The following is a 26,460-nucleotide window of genomic DNA, read 5'->3' on the forward strand; positions in this document are numbered from 1 at the left end:
TTATTCAAAATGTAGCTATTTTTACATTCTACTGAAACCTACCACAGCTATATTCTAAAGTATACAGTACTTGTCTGTGACAGTCATTGTGTGACATCATGCAGTCCATGTTGTCTGTGACAGTCATTGTGTAACATCATGCAGTACATGTTGTCTGTGACAGTCGCTGCATAACATCATTACTGTAAATAATGTAATGATGTAAGTATACAGTACTTGTACTGTGACAGTCACTGTGTAACATCATTACTGTAAATAATGTAATGATGTAAGTACAAAGTACTTGTTGTCTGTGACAGTCACTGTGTAACATCATTACTGTAAATAATGAAATGATGTAAGTATACAGTACTTGTTGTCTGTGACAATCACTGCGTAACATCATTACTGTAAATAATTTTGTCACATCAGTGTTTAATGTCTTGTTTATCTGTTTTCCAACATGAGCTGATTTTCTTGTTTAGGTGTCTTCCCGGTTACAAGGATTTCTAGAACAAATGCTTGTTCGAGATCCTGGATCTCGAGCTACAGCATTTGAACTCCTTCAGCATCCTTTTCTTCGTCAGGCTGGACCCTCTGACCTGCTTGTTCCTTTAATATCACAGCTGCGGTCACCATAATAGTTGACTAAGAAGTTCATACTTTAATCAAAAATCAGACATGGTACCTGTGGAAGTAAACATTATAAAAATATTTAATGTGCAATGATATATTGTATAAAAAGTGCACATAATACATTTTATATAGATTTGTGTTATAAGAAAAGTTGTATCAGTTGTACATTTTTCGGTGTAGTACTTATTGATATACATAAAGTTTTAAGTTAAACCTAATCATGGCTTATAGAAGTTTTTATCATGCCATAGAGTTATGAGAAATTATATTTTGTATAAGATAAAAAGAAATGTATATTGTCTTATATTGTTAAAGCTAATTAATTAGAAGAATAAATAATCATCTCTTGATATTAACAGGATTAACGGGTTATAACTCCACAGATAGTGACTGTAGTTTAATATGTCTTTTCTTTCCTGATGCGAACATGGGAATGTTACAAGGTCTGAACCTTTAACGATATGTTTCTGTTAAACGTCTACTTTCCATTGTCATAGTAATAATTCACAAATGTGTAATATGTTTTTCTAACGCATTCTTAATACTAACATGAACTTTAATTATTCGTTGCTAATGTTCTTAGTTATTTGTCGTAACAAACACTGAAATATATTTTTTAAATTGCTGTACAACAAAAGATAATTTGATATTTTTGTTTTTTTATGTTTTAATTTAGGTTATGTCATCTTAATTGTCTATATATCATTATTCATGACCTTAAAATCTTCAAAATTTGTAGTTTTTGTTAAAATTAGTGGTATTCTAAGATTATATGACAGTATTATGATTTGAATAGTTCATTCTAATATCTGTATATAATATATATATATATATAATGTTTTGTTAGGTGTAAAAATTCAAACTAAGAATTACATAGCCAAATAAAAAATCTAATAACTGATTTGTAAAAGAGAGTTCTTTAACATGTTAAAGGAATATTTTGAGTATTCATATATTTTTGTCAACAAAAGACTTAGATCCAATACAAACCGTTGACAGAACTAAATAAATTACTTTTTATATATAAATCTAATTGTGATTAGTAAGAAAGTTAATTAACATGCTGTTGGATTATTTAGGATACTCGTGTTTTTAACAAATGCAGTTCTGACATTTTATTCATGAACAAGGCCGTACTGGCCATTGACCTTTGGTATACAATTACCATTCTGTGAAGTTGGTTGAAAGTTGCCAGCTTGGTATGTTACTAAGTGGGTAAGTTATTTTATAAAATCTTTACTTGTACCAAAGAATTGTTTCTACATTTAGGCTGTTCTTTTGAAACATTCTGCATCTGTTTAAAGATGTATAGTTGTATTTTGTAAGGTACTATGATAAAAACAGCTGTTCAAAGATGTCTAGTTGTATTTTGTAAGGTACTATGATAAAAACAGCTGTTCAAAGATGTCTAGTTGTATTTTGTAAGGTACTATGATAAAAACAGCTGTTCAAAGATGTCTAGTTGTATTTTGTAAGGTACTATGATAAAAACAGCTGTTCAAAGATGTCTAGTTGTATTTTGTAAGGTACTATGATAAAAACAGCTGTTCAAAGATGTCTAGTTGTATTTTATAAGGTACTATGATAAAAACAACTGTTCAAAGATGTCTAGTTGTATTTTGTAAGGTACTATGATAAAAACAGCTGTTCAAAGATGTCTAATTGTATTTTGTAAGGTACTATGATAAAAACAGCTGTTCAAAGATGTCTAGTTGTATTTTGTTAGGTACTATGATAAAAACAGCTGTTCAAAGGTGTCTAGTTGTATTTTGTAAGGTACTATGATACAAATGTTTAAGAATACAGTGTGATCCTAAGAGTTATTTTAACAATATATAAGTATTAAGTTTGTTGTTGTTACATTTTTTGCTTTTATTTGATTGATGTATAACATTCCATTTGTTATTATATTCTTTAGTACAAGTTTATAAGGTAAGTTTCTCTGTCCTTTATTTAGCTTTTCTACAAAGGGTCTTTATGAATGTTGGTTTAACCTGTTACATACCAGATGTGTCATGTTAAAATTGTGTCTGTTGAACATAGTGGTAGAATGATATGTATATTCAGGTAAGAATTCCACATACATACCAGCTGATGTGTTTGTTAGAGATACTGTTGTTTATAGAGTTAAGCTTTTAATGATTCAAAACTGGTATATTTCTTTGTGATTTCTGTCTCTACATTAGAATAATACCATGATTTGTCTTTCTGAAAGATTGCATAATCTTTGAAGTTACAGTTTTGTATTTATATTTGATAAATCTGAAAAGAGATAACAAGAAAACAATAAGACCAGTGGTAAAAGTAAGTGATCAAAGATAAACTAGTAATTGTTTTCACTTCATTACACGCGGACTTATTGAGAACTTATAGGAAAATGATTTCTCTGCAGTATTTTCCCTTGTACTGGAGTTGACCCTTTACATGTAATGTTTCTGTTGTTTTATGAACACAACTACACATAAGTCTGTAACACAGTCAACAATTCATGAAGAATTTAACAACTAGATTTAAACAAAGTTAATTATCTGTCTTATATCGGCATTAATCAAAATCCAAGACATTTGTTTATGACAGACCCACAAATTAACAGTCATACCTTTTTAGGTTTAATGCTGAATCAAACAGTGTTGTGTTATAGTTCTGTGGATTCTTGTAGGTCACTAGCCAGGTTCAACAGGTGAATTAAGAAGTTTTTGTTAAACAATGATATAGACTGTTTATGTCATGATACAGCATTCTCATCCACCATAACCAGCATTGGTAGGATTCATCACAAGTTAAAGTTGAACAGGACATGGCATCATTTCAGCAACGTACCATAACCTTCAGGTTATTAATTAACTTGTATATCCCTTCTCTAACACTTTCTTCAAATACTGCTGGACTTACTATAATAGTTTCATCAAATACTGGACTTACTGCAGTCGTTTCTTCCTCTACTTCTGGACTTACTTTCATCGTTTCTTTCTCTACTTGGACTTACTTTCGTCGTTTCTTTCTCTACTTCTGGGCTTACTGTAGTCATTTCATTAAATACTTCTGGCTTACTGCAGTCATTTCATCAAATACTCTGGCTTACTGCAGTCATTTCATCAAATACTTCTTGGTTTACTGCAGTCATTTCATCAAATACTTGGGTTTACTGCAGTCGTTTCATCAAACACTTCTGGGCTAACTAGTCGTTTCATCAATACTTCTGCTTACTGTAGTCACTTAATCAAATTTACTTTCATTGATTTCTCTACTTGACTTTTTCGTCTGCTTTCTCTCTACTTGGCTTATTGTAGTCATTTCATCAATACTTCTGGCTTACTGTAGTCATTTCATCAAATACTTGATCTGGACTTGCAGTCATTTCATCAAATACTTCTGGCTTACTGTAGTCATTTCATCAAATACTTCTGGGCTTACTGTAGTCATTTCATCAAATACTTCTGGCTTACTGCAGTCATTTCATCAAATACTTCTGGCTTACTGCAGTCATTTCATCAAATACTCTGGCTTACTGCAGTCATTTCATCAAATACTTCTGGGCTTACTGTAGTCATTTCATCAAATATTTCTGGGCTTACTGTAGTCACTTAATCAAATACTCTGACTTACTTTCGTTTCTTTCACTCTGACTTACTTTAGTCATTTCATCAAATACTTCTGGCTTACTGCAGTCATTTCATCAAATACTTCTGGGCTTACTGCAGTCATTTCATCAAATACTTCTGGCTTACTGTAGTCATTTCATCAATACTTCTGGGCTTACTGCAGTCATTTCATCAAATACTTTTGGGCTTACTGTAGTCATTTCATCAAATACTTCTGGCTTACTGTAGTCATTTCATCAAATACTTCTGGACTTACTTTCGTGGTTTCTTTTCTACTTCTGGACTTATTATAGTCATTTCATCAAATACTTTGGCTTACTGTAGTCATTTCATCAAATACTTCTGCTTACTGCAGTCATTTCATCAAATACTTCTGGGCTTACTGTAGTCATTTCATCAAATACTGGCTTACTGTAGTCATTTCATCAAATACTTTGGCTTACTGTAGTCATTTCATCAAATACTTCTGCTTACTGTAGTCATTTCATCAAATACTTCTGGGCTTACTGTAGTCATTTCATCAAATACTTCTGGACTTACTATAATTTCTCTAAGTCTTAAACATCAGTAACTTGTATTTCTTTTGTAATGTTTTGTGTTAGTGTCAACAATTCTCTACAGACGTGGCCAGTAATAAAATTATAACCTGTCTACTTCTTTATATGCACTTTCATCTATGTGATACTATTAGCTAGTGGTTTTGTTATACAAGTGAACAGTGTGTTATCAGAATGTTTCTTTATTGTTAACACAGAATTTATAAGTTTACTTAACTTGTAAAGCAAATGGTCCCCAGTTTCTAGTTGGTATTGAATAATTAATGTTGTTAGTATTTATATGTATATATAAATATTTATTTTTGTTAAAATTTACCATTATTACAAATTTAAATCTAACTCATTAAAGTGATCCAACTTTGAGCCTGCTCATAAAATAGTGATAAATAATTTTTCAGTGTTTTTTCTTCATATATAAAATGGTCTCGTAGTTATTCTTACAGAAAAGATATCTTGTGAGTTGTCCAGTTATTTTCAGTATCATTTTTTATTTGCATATTTTTGTAGTAATTTCATTTTAGAAAACTTAATGTATTGTAATTAATTGACTAAGCAGAGAAACTGATATTTGGTGACTCGTACTGAAACGTAACTAGATACAAGATATGTTTCGTAGCAGCTGTAACTTTAGGAGTAAATGAATTTTGTTTCCAGCTAGTTGATCATTCTTTGTCATTTGAAGAACATTAAAGATACTTCTATCAGAATGCAGAATTTTACATTTTAATGAGTTCATTGCTAAGAAAACAGCCAAATACAATCCTTCAACATTTCAGTAAAGTGTCATTTTCAAACTTCATGTATTTACATAATACCATTAAAAACTTGTTTGGTTAACAATAGCTCTTTTATCTGAAAGTAATTGTCATTTCATATCAGATTATAATATTTTAATTAAAGTTTTTGCTTGTAAATAAAGGTATGTTTTACTGTAATTTTTCCACTATAAGAAATTCCATTAGAAATGTACTTTCTGTCTGAAACCAGTGAAACTGTAAACATAAAAATTAACTAGTTTAATTAAATTAGTTTCAATCAGTAAACGTAATGTACATGTCTGTAAAAAGTCAAGTTATTTGATCATTTGTTGTAAAGCTCTATGATTGTTAGAATTAAAGTAATACCGATGACAGTAATAAATAATTAAATACATATTCTATTTTCACTGTTCCATTTTTATTATATACAGACAGCATGCATATTGTAATATAGAGTGTCTCGTATCTTAATGTGGCTAAAAGTAGGGTGAATAGGGAAGTTAAAACATGAAGTCGGTAAGGTTAACAAGGATTTAGTGCCTAGATTTTTAGCAATCAGAAATAGCTTTATATTTATGTTGGTCATTAATTTATTAAATTATCAATAAAATATATTTTATAATGTCAACCATGTGTGATATGCAGATTTTTTAGTAACTGATATTTTTAGGCATTGTTTCTCAGTGAAAAGACCAGATGAAACGTGTGCTCACATGCCTTTCTAATGGGTTTTTTTTACAGATAACTTCATGCTCTTTCACACAGTCCTTGATAGTAATTTCATAAATTTATTCTCCCATTAAAAACTTCCATGTGCAACAATTCTTTTCACAACCTTAAACTACTGAAAACTGTTCATCTTCTCAAAACTTTAAAATAAATTTATTTTAACATGGTTGTTTTTGATAAACAATGAGCTGTTTTAACATTGTCAACTGCAGGGACTCAAACCCTGAATTTTAGAATTGTTGGTTTGCTAACCTATCACTGACTTACCAGGTGAAAGAAGAATTTTTGCATATTTTCTTTGACTTAAAAGTTCCTTCATCTAGTTTAACCCTCAATTTTTCTTTTAATTATATATTTGATTTCACTAGTTTCAAGACCAGCAATGTTACCAGATGAAAAGCCCTCTTGTGGACAGTATGTTATTCTTTGTGCAGTTGTTACATTTTTATCAAATAAAAAAATTCAGGCCCACCTGTGTTTAGAAAGTGTCTTACTAATGTGTTGAGAAGTTTGTTAGTTTTAGTTTCTTCCACTAAAATGAAGCTTAAACACTTCATTTTAATCCTGTCTTAGTTTTCCTGGGTTTTTTGCTAACTTAGGCCTGAAGTACTTTTTTAAATTGGATCACCAACAGATAAAAGCTTATGCATGTTTCTTCTCAGTAGCTTCAGTGTTGGGCTAGTTTGTGTTAAATTGTTAAAAAATACCTTGTAATATTCAATGTTCATTTATTAATTAATAAAGGAAAATGTTTTGAGTGTTAGAATTTCCAAAATAATTAATTATTATTTAGGAATTTTAAAATTATTTTAATATGGGGTCTGCTGTCACCTAGGAGGCCAGGTGGTTAAGGCTCTTGGCTCATTACCTGAGGATCGTGGGTTTAAATCCGTGTCACACCAAACACGTTAGCCCTTTCAGCCAAGAGGGCATTATAATGTGACCGTCAATCCCACTATTCATTGGTAAAATAGTAGCCCAAGAGTTGACGGTGGGTGGTGATGACTAGCTGCCTTCCCTCTAATCTTACACTGCTAAATTAGGGACGGCTGATGCAGGTACCCCTGTAGCTTTGCCAGTGAGTAGCACCCAAAATCCACACTAAAGGATTGACTGTCTCTCCAAAATGCACCCACACCTTAAACTGCAAGGAATATTTTGTACAACAGATTTTTACCTATCTTTCCAGCTCCAAATCCAGCACTGTCAACTTTACCAGTGACAAGTCTCCTAGTAACACATGAATCACACACAGAAAAGTTTAAGCAAAACCTAATGCCATAATTTCTGCTCAGACTGGTTCTCTACGTATTTTACAGACAGTAAGGTTACCTAGTTCCTTACATTTAGTGTTGCAATAAGGAATAACACACAATTATGGTGTGGACTTGATCATCAGCAGCTGTTTTAGGGATACTGAGCTGACATAATTTTTAAACTGTTAATACGGTTTACTCTGTGTGAGAGTGGTGAAAAGGATTGTATACCATCTCACAGTTTACATAATAAACTGTTAATACGGTTTACTCTGTGTGAGAGTGGTGAAAAGGATGGTATACCATCTCACAGTTTACATAATAAACTATCCAGTAAAAATGAAAAGTCATGTTCACAAGCTAAAGATTGATTTCAAGGAAATGGCTAGGTGGTGTAATTCAGGCACTTGACACCAGAGGGAAACAGTCCCATCTCTTTATAACAGTATAAGTAAATACATTGTAATAATCTGTAGGTGGCTAGTTATAATGTCTTTTACACTCAACAAAACCTAACTATGCAACGTTCTAGTAAATATTCATTTTTTAAGAAAAACAACATGCACACATTCATCTTATTTAACAAACCGACAGATTTCCTACTACTAAGAAGTAACATTGATTTGGTGAACCTGGCATTAAAATAAACAATAATTCACACACACTTCTGTTGTTTCACCTCAACCCTAAAAAACCTTTATTCAAAGAACAAATGTGACATGATAATTTACAAGTTAGGCTGTCTGTACATGACTTCATCATGACAGTTCTAATATTACAATTCATGTTTTAAAATATACATGTATATATTTATCTACAAGATAAATCACTACAACTTAGGTCACTACAAGATGACCTACCCCAACAGTCTAGTTTAAACACTGACACAATTAGATGTCTATCACAGTTCTTCCCCTAACGTACCCAGCACAGATATATTTAACTTCATTCTAACACGTGGATGGATGTTAAATGATATTACCATAACCCACCTGTTAATATCCTTACACTTCTATACAGAATTGTTTCTTTTTCACACTTTATGTAAAAATTCAACCATAGGATTACTTGAACCATAAAGATGATACAGGTTATGTTCACATTCCTTTAACACCAAAACAATAAACTCACAGAGGTGTGAAAAACAGACCAAGTGCTACATTCACACCATAGTTAAATATATACAGACACCTACAGAAATTTCATTTTGTCTTCCTGGGACAATTCCTTGATAAAATAACCTATTTTTCCAGACAAATAATCACGCAGTCTAGGTTAGCCACTTCTTCCAAGGACAAAAATGTCCCATATAAACCTTGTACATAACATAAAAAAACGTAGCTATTACTAATCATAATAATCTATCATCTCATTTCTTCAATTATTTAAGGCTATTTTCTTGAAATTAAAAGTGAAATACCTAACAAGAAATATAAATAATTCCTACTCTTATCCACTATGTATTCTTGGAGACTTGCTAGATAACTTCTGTTGTAATTACAGAAAAACAAACTGAAGTGATACTACGGTATGATTATCAAACATTGCTTTTACCCCTTCAAATACGAAATAAATTTATTAGTGTTACAATTTTAAGACAATTACAATAGTTAAGTTTCATTTTCACAAACACTTTAATAACACATCTTTTCTCTTAAAGTGACCTACAGATTGTTTAGGTCTACTACATTCTTTATGTAAATGTTATAATTTGTATGGACATATTTTTATAACACCGACAATTCTCATGTAACACAGTTGCCCGTACTACCATCACAAAGCTTTTTACTTTAAAACATACACATTTTTGTAACTGTTCAGCTGAAGGCAAAATAGCACAACAAATGTTTTACACTATCAAAACTCAGTAAACTGTTATGTATATTCCACATTAATCATCAAATTTCACACTGGTCACCTTCAACTGTTTGTATATATAGTAAAACTGTCTGTTGCCAACACTAACTATGAACTACTGACCAGAGAGAAGTAATGCAGCATGCTATCATCCATGTTAAGGGACTGACTGTCACTCAATACATCCACAGCTTAATGTGTGGTATGATAACAATATCTTCCCCAATCTGAACCTAACTGTATACTACAGGATCAAACTCATGTTTTAAACTGTGGGTGTGTTAATTGTAGAACATATAGTGACACCAAATAGGGTAGCTGTTCAAAATTTATATTCACGATGTTTATATCTTTTATGAATAATAAACATAATCCATTTAAAAATAAATGTGATAACCTTGTTTAACCGAACATTCCAAAAAGAGGGTTAACAATGCTGATTTTACAAAAGTAATAAAACTTAGCATTGTCACACTATCAGACAAATGAATGTAATAATAACATACATGAATATTCATAGATTCTTGGTTATATGTGTCTAACTTCCTACATCTATCAGTAACAGATATCCAACTCCATATCACAGGTCAGAGTAAACTTCCTGAAGAAACTGACACAGTTGATATTTCATCAAAAAACAATGCAGTTTAAATTACTTAGTATCAAATCTCTCAGACAATTCAACTTTTTTAATTTGTAGTAGGAGAAATACTAATTAATTTTAAGATTTCATATAAATACTGGAAATAAATGACCTTATAAAACCAAAAATGTTGTATTTAATTATACAATCAACATTTTACTTTATGTTTTCTTCAAGAGCATTCACTAGAACATAAACTGAAACCAACAGTACAAATCTTCGACATCCTAAAACACCTGGTGTCCTTTATTGGCCCAACATGGGTTTCCAACACAAATAACGTTTTAGCCACACTATCAGTTGTATGCTACAACCAACGAGGCACGTCTGCTCAATAACTTGTACATAATTTATAACCTCTAAACTGTTGAGTGTTGTACTGTCAGTTTCAGTTTGTGAAACATTGTCTAATAAAAAACCAGTCTGGTGTCATAAGGTCGTTTATTTCTAGCATTAATATGTCTTCTATATACTGATATGCATACAGAAATTATAATAATAAGACTTCATATAGTTTTATGGAAATGATTATTCAGCTTTATACCAACACAAAGTACAAACAAAGCCGTGACAATGTGACTAGTACAGCCCTGAGAGAAACTACAAGCAAAGTAGAATACAGAATGTAATAAAAGAAACTATTGCATTGTTATATCCAAAATGTTAAATAACCAATCTTGTGGAAACTGAACACCTCAGTTTAGCAAGAACAATTTGGGTGTCGCTGCTGTTGATGTTGGCGGTTTAATCTCCGGAGAGAGACATCCCCATATTGGATTCCTGAACCAACTCTTTCTGGATCAAGTTCTCCTGCAAAAATCACAATATTTAGTTTATAATTGTACTCCAGATCTTAATAAATTTCTTATCACCAAAAATAAAGACTCATTCTATGCGCTCTTTCAATATTGTACATGCTATATGATGCAAGTCTGATAACAGTTTGAGGATAAGCAAGCTAATGCTAGAGAATAGTGTTACTAAAACAGTGTCCTTCACTGGCCCAGAACAGGATTACATAATGTACAATAACATTATTAGTTGTATGCTACAGCCACTGAGATGGTTTTTACATAATACCTTACATATATTTTATAGTTCTTTAAGTAACTGTCTCTCCACTTCCAGATACATATTTTGTAACTTTAAAATTCAAGAAGTCCTTCTCAAGTATGATGTAGATACTTTCTAAATCTTAACATCTCTCCTTGTACATGTTTATTCTGAAGAGAGTCATGTCATGTGATGTGCACTATTTAAAAACATCTTCAAATGTACTACCATCAACATGGTTCACTCAATACAACATTTTACCAAGAACTGTTAATATTACCATCAACATGGTTCATTCAATACAACATTTTACCAAGAACTGTTAATATTACCATCAACATGGTTCATTCAATACAACATTTTACCAAGAACTGTTAATATTACCATCAACATGATTCATTCAATACAACATTTTACCAAGAACTGTTAATATTACCATCAGCGTGGTTCATTCAATGCAACATTTTATCAAGAACTGTTAATATTACCATCAACATGGTTCATTCAATGCAACATTTTACCAAGAACTGTTAATATTACCATCAGCGTGGTTCATTCAACACAACATTTTACCAAGAACTGTTAATATTACCATCAACATGGTTTATTCAATGCAACATTTTACCAAGAACTGTTAATATTACCATCAACATGGTTTATTCAATGCAACATTTTACCAAGAACTGTTAATATTACCATCAGCGTGGTTCATTCAATACAATATTTTACCAAGAACTGTTAATATTACCATCAGCGTGGTTCACTCAATACAACACTTTACCAAGAACTGTTAATATTACCATCAACGTGGTTCATTCAATACAATATTTTACCAAGAACTGTTAATATTACCATCAGCGTGGTTCATTCAATGCAACATTTTATCAAGAACTGTTAATATTACCATCAGCGTGGTTCATTCAATACAAGATTTTACCAAGAACTGTTAATATTACCATCAGCGTGGTTCATTCAATGCAACATTTTATCAAGAACTGTTAATATTACCATCAACGTGGTTCATTCAATACAAGATTTTACCAAGAACTGTTAATATTACCATCAGCGTGGTTCATTCAATGCAACATTTTATCAAGAACTGTTAATATTACCATCAACATGGTTCATTCAATACAACATTTTACCAAGAACTGTTAATATTACCATCAACATGGTTCATTCAATACAACATTTTACCAAGAACTGTTAATATTACCATCAACATGGTTCATTCAATAGAACATTTTACCAAGAACTGTTAATATTACCATCAACATGGTTCATTCAATGCAACATTTTACCAAGAACTGTTAATATTACCATCAACATGGTTCATTCAATTCAACATTTTATCAAGAACTGTTAATATTACCATCAACATGGTTCATTCAATACAACATTTTACCAAGAACTGTTAATATTACCATCAACATGGTTCATTCAATGCAACATTTTACCAAGAACTGTTAATATTACCATCAACATGGTTCATTCAATTCAACATTTTATCAAGAACTGTTAATATTACCATCAACATGGTTCATTCAATACAACATTTTACCAAGAACTGTTAATATTACCATCAACATGGTTCATTCAATACAACATTTTACCAAGAACTGTTAATATTACCATCAACATGGTTCATTCAATGCAACATTTTACTAAGAATTGTTAATATTACCATCAACGTGGTTCATTCAATACAATATTTTACCAAGAACTGTTAATATTACCATCAGCGTGGTTCATTCAATGCAACATTTTATCAAGAACTGTTAATATTACCATCAACGTGGTTCATTCAATACAAGATTTTACCAAGAACTGTTAATATTACCATCAGCGTGGTTCATTCAATGCAACATTTTATCAAGAACTGTTAATATTACCATCAACTTGGTTCATTCAATACAACATTTTACCAAGAACTGTTAATATTACCATCAACATGGTTCATTCAATAGAACATTTTACCAAGAACTGTTAATATTACCATCAACATGGCTCATTCAATACAACATTTTACCAAGAACTGTTAATATTACCATCAGCGTGGTTCATTCAATACAACATTTTATCAAGAACTGTTAATATTACCATCAATGTGGTTCATTCAATACAATATTTTACCAAGAACTGTTAATATTACCATCAGCGTGATTCATTCAATGCAACATTTTATCAAGAACTGTTAATATTACCATCAACATGGTTCATTCAATACAACATTTTACCAAGAACTGTTAATATTACCATCAACATGGTTCATTCAATACAACATTTTACCAAGAACTGTTAATATTACCATCAACATGGTTCATTCAATACAACATTTTACCAAGAACTGTTAATATTACCATCAACATGGTTCATTCAATACAACATTTTACCAAGAACTGTTAATATTACCATCAACATGGTTCATTCAATGCAACATTTTACCAAGAACTGTTAATATTACCATCAACATGGTTCATTCAATGCAACATTTTACCAAGAATTATTAATATTACCATCAACGTGGTTCATTCAATGCAACATTTTATCAAGAACTGTTAATATTACCATCAACGTGGTTCATTCAATGCAACATTTTATCAAGAACTGTTAATATTACCATCAGCGTGGTTCATTCAATACAATATTTTACCAAGAACTGTTAATATTACCATCAGCGTGGTTCATTCAATGCAACATTTTATCAAGAACTGTTAATATTACCATCAGCGTGGTTCATTCAATACAATATTTTACCAAGAACTGTTAATATTACCATCAGCGTGGTTCATTCAATGCAACATTTTATCAAGAACTGTTAATATTACCATCAGCGTGGTTCATTCAACACAACATTTTACCAAGAACTGTTAATATTACCATCAACGTGGTTCATTCAATATAATATTTTACCAAGAACTGTTAATATTACCATCAGCGTGGTTCATTCAATGCAACATTTTATCAAGAACTGTTAATATTACCATCAACGTGGTTCATTCAATACAATATTTTACCAAGAACTGTTAATATTACCATCAGGGTGGTTCATTCAATGCAACATTTTATCAAGAACTGTTAATATTACCATCAACGTGGTTCATTCAATACAATATTTTACCAAGATCTGTTAATATTACCATCAGCGTGGTTCATTCAATGCAACATTTTATCAAGAACTGTTAATATTACCATCAATGTGGTTCATTCAATACAATATTTTACCAAGAACTGTTAATATTACCATCAGCATGGTTCATTCAACACAACATTTTACCAAGAACTGTTAATATTACCATCAGCGTGGTTCATTCAATACAATATTTTACCAAGAACTGTTAATATTACCATCAGCGTGGTTCATTCAATGCAACATTTTATCAAGAACTGTTAATATTACCATCAGCATGGTTCATTCAACACAACATTTTACCAAGAACTGTTAATATTACCATCAGCGTGGTTCATTCAATGCAACATTTTATCAAGAACTGTTAATATTACCATCAGCGTGGTTCATTCAATGCAACATTTTACCAAGAACTGTTAATATTACCATCAGCGTGGTTCATTCAATGCAACATTTTATCAAGAACTGTTAATATTACCATCAGCGTGGTTCATTCAATGCAACATTTTATCAAGAACTGTTAATATTACCATCAACGTGGTTCATTCAATACAATATTTTACCAAGAACTGTTAATATTACCATCAGCGTGGTTCATTCAATGCAACATTTTATCAAGAACTGTTAATATTACCATCAACGTGGTTCATTCAATACAATATTTTACCAAGAACTGTTAATATTACCATCAGCGTGGTTCATTCAATGCAACATTTTATCAAGAACTGTTAATATTACCATCAGCGTGGTTCATTCAACACAACATTTTACCAAGAACTGTTAATATTACCATCAAGCGTGGTTCATTCAATACAATATTTTACCAAGAACTGTTAATATTACCATCAGCGTGGTTCATTCAATGCAACATTTTATCAAGAACTGTTAATATTACCATCAACGTGGTTCATTCAATACAATATTTTACCAAGAACTGTTAATATTACCATCAGGGTGGTTCATTCAATGCAACATTTTATCAAGAACTGTTAATATTACCATCAACGTGGTTCATTCAATACAATATTTTACCAAGATCTGTTAATATTACCATCAGCGTGGTTCATTCAATGCAACATTTTATCAAGAACTGTTAATATTACCATCAATGTGGTTCATTCAATACAATATTTTACCAAGAACTGTTAATATTACCATCAGCATGGTTCATTCAACACAACATTTTACCAAGAACTGTTAATATTACCATCAGCGTGGTTCATTCAATACAATATTTTACCAAGAACTGTTAATATTACCATCAGCGTGGTTCATTCAATGCAACATTTTATCAACAACTGTTAATATTACCATCAGCATGGTTCATTCAACACAACATTTTACCAAGAACTGTTAATATTACCGTCAACGTGGTTCATTCAATACAATATTTTACCAAGAACTGTTAATATTACCATCAGCGTGGTTCATTCAATGCAACATTTTATCAACAACTGTTAATATTACCATCAGCATGGTTCATTCAACACAACATTTTACCAAGAACTGTTAATATTACCATCAGCGTGGTTCATTCAATACAATATTTTACCAAGAACTGTTAATATTACCATCAGCGTGGTTCATTCAATGCAACATTTTATCAACAACTGTTAATATTACCATCAGCATGGTTCATTCAACACAACATTTTACCAAGAACTGTTAATATTACCATCAGCGTGGTTCATTCAATGCAACATTTTACCAAGAACTGTTAATATTACCATCAGCGTGGTTCATTCAATGCAACATTTTATCAAGAACTGTTAATATTACCATCAGCATGGTTCATTCAACACAACATTTTACCAAGAACTGTTAATATTACCATGAGCGTGGTTCATTCAATGGAACATTTTATCAAGAACTGTTAATATTACCATATTTCCTTTTTATTGTTTTGTGATACCGTGGTCCATTTCATGCCAGCAATGTGTTACATCTGGTTTATAAAGTGTGAGGTTGTAAGCTGTAGAATATACACTAATGTTAGAAAATGTGTTGTTAAATTTGGCAGAACAGAAGATTTTCCAAGTTTACTATCTTTTAGTCAAGTGAATGAAAATGTAAGATGAGAAAACATATTTAAGCTAAACCAAAAGAAACATGAATTCTTACTAATGATTCTAAAGTGGACTTGTACATCTTACCTATTTCAATTTTTGCTAATATTGACTTGGCACACTTCAAAAAGGCTTCTTCCACATTTTCTCCTGTCAAAGCACTTGTTTCCAAAAAAATCAATTCTAATAAAAACAAATTAGAAACATATACAGCTGTGGAGCCCTCCAGACAATTTCTACACAAATACAGATAATCTAGTTCATTGCTAACAAATTCATAATTAAATGTAAGAGTTTGAAATAATCAGAGAATGATAAAGAAGTGTGTATAATTACAGGTGTGAGTATTGTATTACACAATCAACAGACTGCTTAAGTATATAATATAAATATACTTGAAAGTAACTCATTTATACAGCCAATACACTGCTAAAGTAGGTAATACAAAGTTCTATATTTCAACAACCAAAAGACTGCTTAAAGTATGTAATACAAATTTAGGTGAATGTTTTGTATTTCAACAGTCAACAGATAGCTTAAGGTTTGAAGGATAAATACAGATGGAAGTTTGGTATTTCAACAGTCAACACACAGCAGTTTGTAGGACAAGTACAGATGGAAGTTTGGTATTTCAACAGTCAACAGACAGCTTAAGGTTTGTAGGATAAATACAGATGGAAGTTTGGTATTTCAACAGTCAACAGACAGCTTAAGGTTTGTAGGATAAATACAGATGGAAGTTTTGTATTTCAACAATCAACAGATAGCTTAAGGTTTGTAGGATAAATACAGATGGAAGTTTGGTATTTCAATAGTCAACAGACAGCTTAAGGTTTGTAGGATAAATACAGATGGAAGTTTGGTATTTCAACAGTCAACAGATAGCTTAAGGTTTGTAGGATAAATACAGATGGAAGTTTGGTATTTCAACAGTCAACAGACAGCTTAAGGTTTGTAGGATAAATACAGATGGAAGTTTGGTATTTCAACAGTCAACAGACAGGTTAAGGTTTGTAAAGTGTAATAAAATCAGAAGATTTATAGTAAATAGATGCAATGAATTACAAAAATATTAGAGTAAAAAAAATGTGGTAAAATTATGAGAACACATTTTATCAGTTACCTGATAGTTTCAATGGTTTCAGCAATATACTGGCATTAATGGTTCTTTTTAAATACCAAACATGTAAACTTCACTTCTGTAGATAATAATATCTGTGATATAATATCTTTCAGTAACTAACCTGAAAACAATTAGAATCTAAAGTGATTATTCTTTAACTAAACCAAAGTGGTTATTAAATGAGAAGACTAAAAACAAACATTTAAAACACAAACCATTTTCTTGAGCAAACCGACTGGCTTCAAGAAAATTCACTTCACGGTCATCCTCCAGGTCCTTTTTGTTCCCAGCTAGAAGGATTATTATGTTAGGACTGGCTAAAGTTCTAGCATCAGTCAACCAGTTTGTCAAGGCATTGTAGGTTTCTCGGCTGCCAAATAAAGTAGAAGAGAAGAAGATAGGTATGATAAGCCCACTGTAACATGTTTAGCATTAAAATAATTTTTTTTTTACTAAATTGCTAGGGTAATTTTGGCTGACCAATAAAATCACTACACAAATAATTTGAAACAAGTATAAATGCTAGGCCTAGAATTAACTGTAAATCCAATTTGTTTTATTTAATAAGCTTAGATATAAATTTTACATGTGAATACCAGACTTTTTCATTTTTACATTTGGGTTTAATTAAATGATACAACTTATTTTTCACTTATATTTTGTTCTGTACAAGATATCACATAGTACTGATAATTAACTTAAAATGACCGCTGGTCTCCACAAGTATTTGAGAACCACACCAGAATAATTAAACTTTTAATGGTTCTTATTTCACAACCACAACTATACTCTTCTAACAATGGGCACCTAAATGCATAACCCATATACACAACGAAAAGGAACAAGCTAAAGCATAGCAAGTACAACTAAGAAATGAGATAGGCTGAGGACTTGTGAAACTTGTAAATTAAACCCTAATGCTAGCTATGTCCCAACATATTCCACTTTGATGTTTGTCTTCAAGTTGTAGCTTGTGAAGTAATACCCTAATGCTAGCTATGTCCCAACATATTCCACTTTGCTGTTTGTCTTCATGTTGTAGCTTGTGAAGTAATACCCTAATGCTAGCTATGTCCCAACATATTCCACTTTGCTGTTTGTCTTCAAGTTGTAGCTTGTGAGTAATACCCTAATGCTAGCTATGTCCCAACATATTCCACTTTGCTGTTTGTCTTCAAGTTGTAGCTTGTGAATTAATACCCTAATGCTAGCTATGTTCCAACATATTCCACACTGCTGTTTGTCTTCAAGTTGTAGCTTGTGAAGTAATACCCTAATGCTAGCTATGTCCCAACATATTCCACTTTGCTGTTTGTCTTCAAGTTGTAGCTTGTGAGGTAATACCCTAATGCTAGCTATGTCCCAACATATTCCACTTTGCTGTTTGTCTTCAAGTTGTAGCTTGTTAAGTAATATGCTAATGCTAGCTATATCCCAACATATTCCACTTTGATGTTTGTCTTCAAGTTGTAGCTTGTAAATTAAACCCTAATGCTAGCTATGTCCCAACATAATCCACTTTCCTGTTTGTCTTCAGGTTGTAGCTTGTGAAGTAATATCCTAATGCTAGCTATGTTCCAACATATTCCACTTTGCTGTTTGTCTTCAAGTTCTAGCTTGTGAATTAATACCCTAATGCTAGCTATGTCCCAACATATTCCACTTTGCTGTTTGTCTTCAAGTTGTAGCTTCTGAAGTAATACCCTAATGCTAGCTATGTCCCAACATATTCCACTTTGCTGTTTGTCTTCAAGTTGTAGCTTGTGAATTAATACCCTAATGATAGCTATGTCCCAACATATTCCACTTTGCTGTTTGTCTTCAAGTTGTAGCTTGTGAATTAATACCCTAATGCTAGCTATGTTCCAACATATTCCACTTGGCTGTTTGTCTTCAAGTTCTAGCTTGTGAGTAATACCCTAATGCTAGCTATGTCCCAACATATTCCACTTTGCTGTTTGTCTTCAAGTTGTAGCTTGTGAAGTAATACCCTAATGCTAGCTATGTCCCAACATATTCCACTTTGCTGTTTGTCTTCAAGTTGTAGCTTGTGAAGTAATACCCTAATGCTAGCTATGTCCCAACATATTCCACTTTGCTGTTTGTCTTCAAGTTGTAGCTTGTGAAGTAATACACTAATGATAGCTATGTCCCAACATATTCCACTTTGATGTTTGTCTTCAAGTTGTAGCTTGTGAAGTAATACCCTAATGCTACATATGTCCCAACATATTCCACTTTGCTGTTTGTCTTCAAGTTGTAGCTTGTAAATTAAACCCTAATGCTAGCTATGTCCCAACATGTTCCACTTTGCTGTTTGTCTTCAAGTTGTAGCTTGTGAATTAATACCCTAATGCTAGCTATGTCCCAACATATTCCACTTTGATGTTTGTCTTCAAGTTGTAGCTTGTGAAGTAATACCCTAATGCTAGCTATGTCCCAACATATTCCACTTTGCTGTTTGTCTTCAAGTTGTAGCTTGTGAGTAATACACTAATGCTAGCTATGTCCCAACATATTCCACTTTGCTGTTTGTCTTCAAGTTGTAGCTTGTGAGTAATACACTAATGCTAGCTATGTCCCAACATATTCCACTTTGATGTTTGTCTTCAAGTTGTAGCTTGTGAAGTAATACCCTAATGCTAGCTATGTCCCAACATATTCCACTTTGCTGTTTGTCTTCAAGTTGTAGCTTGTGAAGTAATACCCTAATGCTAGCTATGTCCCAACATATTCCACTTTGCTGTTTGTCTTCAAGTTGTAGCTTGTGAAGTAATACACTAATGCTAGCTATGTCCCAACATATTCCACTTTGCTGTTTGTCTTCAAGTTGTAGCTTGTGAAGTAATACCCTAATGCTAGCTATGTCCCAACATATTCCACTTTGATGTTTGTCTTCAAGTTGTAGCTTGTGAAGTAATACCCTAATGCTAGCTATGTCCCAACATATTCCACTTTGCTGTTTGTCTTCAAGTTGTAGCTTGTGAAGTAATACCCTAATGCTAGCTATGTCCCAACATATTCCACTTTGCTGTTTGTCTTCAAGTTGTAGCTTGTGAAGTAATACCCTAATGCTAGCTATGTCCCAACATATTCCACTTTGCTGTTTGTCTTCAAGTTGTAGCTTGTGAAGTAATACACTAATGCTAGCTATGTCCCAACATATTCCACTTTGCTGTTTGTCTTCAAGTTGTAGCTTGTAAAGTAATACCCTAATGCTAGCTATGTCCCAACATATTCCACTTTGATGTTTGTCTTCAAGTTGTAGCTTGTGAGTAATACCCTAATGCTAGCTATGTCCCAACATATTCCACTTTGCTGTTTGTCTTCAAGTTGTAGCTTGTGAAGTAATACCCTAATGCTAGCTATGTCCCAACATATTCCACTTTGCTGTTTGTCTTCAAGTTGTAGCTTGTGAAGTAATACCCTAATGCTAGCTATGTCCCAACATATTCCACTTTGCTGTTTGTCTTCAAGTTGTAGCTTGTGAAGTAATACACTAATGCTAGCTATGTCCCAACATATTCCACTTTGCTGTTTGTCTTCAAGTTGTAGCTTGTGAAGTAATACACTAATGCTAGCTATGTCCCAACATATTCCACTTTGCTGTTTGTCTTCAAGTTGTAGCTTGTGAAGTAATACCCTAATGCTAGCTATGTCCCAACATATTCCACTTTGCTGTTTGTCTTCAAGTTGTAGCTTGTGAAGTAATACCCTAATGCTAGCTATGTCCCAACATATTCCACTTTGCTGTTTGTCTTCAAGTTGTAGCTTGTGAAGTAATACCCTAATGCTAGCTATGTCCCAACATATTCCACTTTGCTGTTTGTCTTCAAGTTGTAGCTTGTAAAGTAATACCCTAATGCTAGCTATGTCCCAACATATTCCACTTTGATGTTTGTCTTCAAGTTGTAGCTTGTGAAGTAATACCCTAATGCTAGCTATGTCCCAACATATTCCACTTTGCTGTTTGTCTTCAAGTTGTAGCTTGTGAAGTAATACCCTAATGCTAGCTATGTCCCAACATATTCCACTTTGCTGTTTGTCTTCAAGTTGTAGCTTGTGAAGTAATACCCTAATGCTAGCTATGTCCCAACATATTCCACTTTGCTGTTTGTCTTCAAGTTGTAGCTTGTGAGTAATACCCTAATGCTAGCTATGTCCCAACATATTCCACTTTGCTGTTTGTCTTCAAGTTGTAGCTTGTGAAGTAATACCCTAATGCTAGCTATGTCCCAACATATTCCACTTTGCTGTTTGTCTTCAAGTTGTAGCTTGTGAAGTAATACCCTAATGCTAGCTATGTCCCAACATATTCCACTTTGCTGTTTGTCTTCAAGTTGTAGCTTGTGAAGTAATACCCTAATGCTAGCTATGTCCCAACATATTCCACTTTGCTGTTTGTCTTCAAGTTGTAGCTTGTGAAGTAATACCCTAATGCTAGCTATGTCCCAACATATTCCACTTTGCTGTTTGTCTTCAAGTTGTAGCTTGTGAAGTAATACCCTAATGCTAGCTATGTCCCAACATATTCCACTTTGCTGTTTGTCTTCAAGTTGTAGCTTGTGAAGTAATACCCTAATGCTAGCTATGTCCCAACATATTCCACTTTGCTGTTTGTCTTCAAGTTGTAGCTTGTGAGTAATACCCTAATGCTAGCTATGTCCCAACATATTCCACTTTGCTGTTTGTCTTCAAGTTGTAGCTTGTGAAGTAATACCCTAATGCTAGCTATGTCCCAACATATTCCACTTTGCTGTTTGTCTTCAAGTTGTAGCTTTGTGAAGTAATACCCTAATGCTAGCTATGTCCCAACATATTCCACTTTGCTGTTTGTCTTCAAGTTGTAGCTTGTGAGTAATACCCTAATGCTAGCTATGTCCCAACATATTCCACTTTGCTGTTTGTCTTCAAGTTGTAGCTTGTGAAGTAATACCCTAATGCTAGCTATGTCCCAACATATTCCACTTTGCTGTTTGTCTTCAAGTTGTAGCTTGTGAAGTAATACCCTAATGCTAGCTATGTCCCAACATATTCCACTTTGCTGTTTGTCTTCAAGTTGTAGCTTGTGAGTAATACCCTAATGCTAGCTATGTCCCAACATATTCCACTTTGCTGTTTGTCTTCAAGTTGTAGCTTGTGAGTAATACCCTAATGCTAGCTATGTCCCAACATATTCCACTTTGCTGTTTGTCTTCAAGTTGTAGCTTGTGTAATACAGTAATACACTAATGCTAGCTATGTCCCAACATATTCCACTTTGCTGTTTGTCTTCAAGTTGTAGCTTGTGAGTAATACCCTAATGCTAGCTATGTCCCAACATATTCCACTTTGCTGTTTGTCTTCAAGTTGTAGCTTGTGAAGTAATACACCTAATGCTAGCTATGTCCCAACATATTCCACTTTGCTGTTTGTCTTCAAGTTGTAGCTTGTGAAGTAATACCCTAATGCTAGCTATGTCCCAACATATTCCACTTTGCTGTTTGTCTTCAAGTTGTAGCTTGTGAAGTAATACCCTAATGCTAGCTATGTCCCAACATATTCCACTTTGCTGTTTGTCTTCAAGTTGTAGCTTGTGAGTAATACCCTAATGCTAGCTATGTCCCAACATATTCCACTTTGCTGTTTGTCTTCAAGTTGTAGCTTGTGAAGTAATACCCTAATGCTAGCTATGTCCCAACATATTCCACTTTGCTGTTTGTCTTCAAGTTGTAGCTTGTGAAGTAATACCCTAATGCTAGCTATGTCCCAACATATTCCACTTTGCTGTTTGTCTTCAAGTTGTAGCTTGTGAAGTAATACCCTAATGCTAGCTATGTCCCAACATATTCCACTTTGCTGTTTGTCTTCAAGTTGTAGCTTGTGAGTAATACCCTAATGCTAGCTATGTCCCAACATATTCCACTTTGCTGTTTGTCTTCAAGTTGTAGCTTGTAAAGTAATACCCTAATGCTAGCTATGTCCCAACATATTCCACTTTGCTGTTTGTCTTCAAGTTGTAGCTTGTGTAATACACCTAATGCTAGCTATGTCCCAACATATTCCACTTTGCTGTTTGTCTTCAAGTTGTAGCTTGTGAAGTAATACCCTAATGCTAGCTATGTCCCAACATATTCCACTTTGCTGTTTGTCTTCAAGTTGTAGCTTGTGAAGTAATACCCTAATGCTATGCTAGCTATGTCCCAACATATTCCACTTTGCTGTTTGTCTTCAAGTTGTAGCTTGTGAAGTAATACCCTAATGCTAGCTATGTCCCAACATATTCCACTTTGCTGTTTGTCTTCAAGTTGTAGCTTGTGAAGTAATACCCTAATGCTAGCTATGTCCCAACATATTCCACTTTGCTGTTTGTCTTCAAGTTGTAGCTTGTGAAGTAATACCCTAATGCTAGCTATGTCCCAACATATTCCACTTTGCTGTTTGTCTTCAAGTTGTAGCTTGTGAAGTAATACCCTAATGCTAGCTATGTCCCAACATATTCCACTTTGCTGTTTGTCTTCAAGTTGTAGCTTGTGAGTAATACCCTAATGCTAGCTATGTCCCAACATATTCCACTTTGCTGTTTGTCTTCAAGTTGTAGCTTGTGAAGTAATACCCTAATGCTAGCTATGTCCCAACATATTCCACTTTGCTGTTTGTCTTCAAGTTGTAGCTTGTGAAGTAATACACTAATGCTAGCTATGTCCCAACATATTCCACTTTGCTGTTTGTCTTCAAGTTGTAGCTTGTGAAGTAATACCCTAATGCTAGCTATGTCCCAACATATTCCACTTTGCTGTTTGTCTTCAAGTTGTAGCTTGTGAAGTAATACCCTAATGCTAGCTATGTCCCAACATATTCCACTTTGCTGTTTGTCTTCAAGTTGTAGCTTGTGAAGTAATACCCTAATGCTAGCTATGTCCCAACATATTCCACTTTGCTGTTTGTCTTCAAGTTGTAGCTTGTGAAGTAATACCCTAATGCTAGCTATGTCCCAACATATTCCACTTTGCTGTTTGTCTTCAAGTTGTAGCTTGTGAAGTAATACCCTAATGCTAGCTATGTCCCAACATATTCCACTTTGCTGTTTGTCTTCAAGTTGTAGCTTGTGAAGTAATACCCTAATGCTAGCTATGTCCCAACATATTCCACTTTGCTGTTTGTCTTCAAGTTGTAGCTTGTGAAGTAATACCCTAATGCTAGCTATGTCCCAACATATTCCACTTTGCTGTTTGTCTTCAAGTTGTAGCTTGTGAGTAATACCCTAATGCTAGCTATGTCCCAACATATTCCACTTTGCTGTTTGTCTTCAAGTTGTAGCTTGTGAAGTAATACCCTAATGCTAGCTATGTCCCAACATATTCCACTTTGCTGTTTGTCTTCAAGTTGTAGCTTGTGAAGTAATACCCTAATGCTAGCTATGTCCCAACATATTCCACTTTGCTGTTTGTCTTCAAGTTGTAGCTTGTGAAGTAATACCCTAATGCTAGCTATGTCCCAACATATTCCACTTTGCTGTTTGTCTTCAAGTTGTAGCTTGTGAAGTAATACCCTAATGCTAGCTATGTCCCAACATATTCCACTTTGCTGTTTGTCTTCAAGTTGTAGCTTGTGAGTAATACCCTAATGCTAGCTATGTCCCAACATATTCCACTTTGCTGTTTGTCTTCAAGTTGTAGCTTGTGAAGTAATACCCTAATGCTAGCTATGTCCCAACATATTCCACTTTGCTGTTTGTCTTCAAGTTGTAGCTTGTGAAGTAATACCCTAATGCTAGCTATGTCCCAACATATTCCACTTTGCTGTTTGTCTTCAAGTTGTAGCTTGTGAAGTAATACCCTAATGCTAGCTATGTCCCAACATATTCCACTTTGCTGTTTGTCTTCAAGTTGTAGCTTGTGAAGTAATACCCTAATGCTAGCTATGTCCCAACATATTCCACTTTGCTGTTTGTCTTCAAGTTGTAGCTTGTGAGTAATACCCTAATGCTAGCTATGTCCCAACATATTCCACTTTGCTGTTTGTCTTCAAGTTGTAGCTTGTGAAGTAATACCCTAATGCTAGCTATGTCCCAACATATTCCACTTTGCTGTTTGTCTTCAAGTTGTAGCTTGTGAAGTAATACCCTAATGCTAGCTATGTCCCAACATATTCCACTTTGCTGTTTGTCTTCAAGTTGTAGCTTGTGAAGTAATACCCTAATGCTAGCTATGTCCCAACATATTCCACTTTGCTGTTTGTCTTCAAGTTGTAGCTTGTGAAGTAATACCCTAATGCTAGCTATGTCCCAACATATTCCACTTTGCTGTTTGTCTTCAAGTTGTAGCTTGTGAAGTAATACCCTAATGCTAGCTATGTCCCAACATATTCCACTTTGCTGTTTGTCTTCAAGTTGTAGCTTGTGAAGTAATACCCTAATGCTAGCTATGTCCCAACATATTCCACTTTGCTGTTTGTCTTCAAGTTGTAGCTTGTGAAGTAATACCCTAATGCTAGCTATGTCCCAACATATTCCACTTTGCTGTTTGTCTTCAAGTTGTAGCTTGTGAAGTAATACCCTAATGCTAGCTATGTCCCAACATATTCCACTTTGCTGTTTGTCTTCAAGTTGTAGCTTGTGAAGTAATACCCTAATGCTAGCTATGTCCCAACATATTCCACTTTGCTGTTTGTCTTCAAGTTGTAGCTTGTGAAGTAATACCCTAATGCTAGCTATGTCCCAACATATTCCACTTTGCTGTTTGTCTTCAAGTTGTAGCTTGTGAAGTAATACCCTAATGCTAGCTATGTCCCAACATATTCCACTTTGCTGTTTGTCTTCAAGTTGTAGCTTGTGAGTAATACCCTAATGCTAGCTATGTCCCAACATATTCCACTTTGCTGTTTGTCTTCAAGTTGTAGCTTGTGAAGTAATACCCTAATGCTAGCTATGTCCCAACATATTCCACTTTGCTGTTTGTCTTCAAGTTGTAGCTTGTGAAGTAATACCCTAATGCTAGCTATGTCCCAACATATTCCACTTTGCTGTTTGTCTTCAAGTTGTAGCTTGTGAAGTAATACTTGTGAGTAATACCCTAATGCTAGCTATGTCC

At 33.5% G+C, this 26,460-nt stretch overlaps 2 protein-coding genes across 4 annotated transcripts in view; one reads left to right on the forward strand and one right to left on the reverse strand.

Moving 5' to 3' along the window:
- LOC143254602 (helicase POLQ-like) overlaps positions 1 to 620 on the forward strand; it is a 58,970-nt gene extending 58,350 nt beyond the window's left edge. Inside the window, exon 8 of the mRNA XM_076509751.1 lies at positions 465 to 620. Coding sequence (XP_076365866.1) covers positions 465 to 620 — 156 coding nt within the window. The remainder of the gene's footprint in view (positions 1 to 464) is intronic.
- Positions 621 to 8,190: 7,570 nt separating this feature from the next.
- Positions 8,191 to 26,460, reverse strand: part of LOC143251863 (ras-related protein Rab-4B-like) — a 31,191-nt gene continuing 12,921 nt past the window's right edge. For all 3 annotated transcript variants that reach the window (XM_076503160.1, XM_076503158.1, XM_076503161.1), the window contains 3 exons: positions 17,605 to 17,759; positions 16,354 to 16,449; positions 8,191 to 10,827 (listed from right to left, as the gene is read on the reverse strand). In XM_076503160.1, coding sequence (XP_076359275.1) covers positions 10,718 to 10,827; positions 16,354 to 16,449; positions 17,605 to 17,759 — 361 coding nt within the window. In that variant the 3' untranslated portion in view covers positions 8,191 to 10,717. The remainder of the gene's footprint in view (positions 10,828 to 16,353; positions 16,450 to 17,604; positions 17,760 to 26,460) is intronic.

Source organism: Tachypleus tridentatus, chromosome 6, assembly GCF_004210375.1.
Source record: "Tachypleus tridentatus isolate NWPU-2018 chromosome 6, ASM421037v1, whole genome shotgun sequence".
NCBI classification, from domain to species: Eukaryota; Metazoa; Arthropoda; class Merostomata; order Xiphosura; family Limulidae; genus Tachypleus; species Tachypleus tridentatus.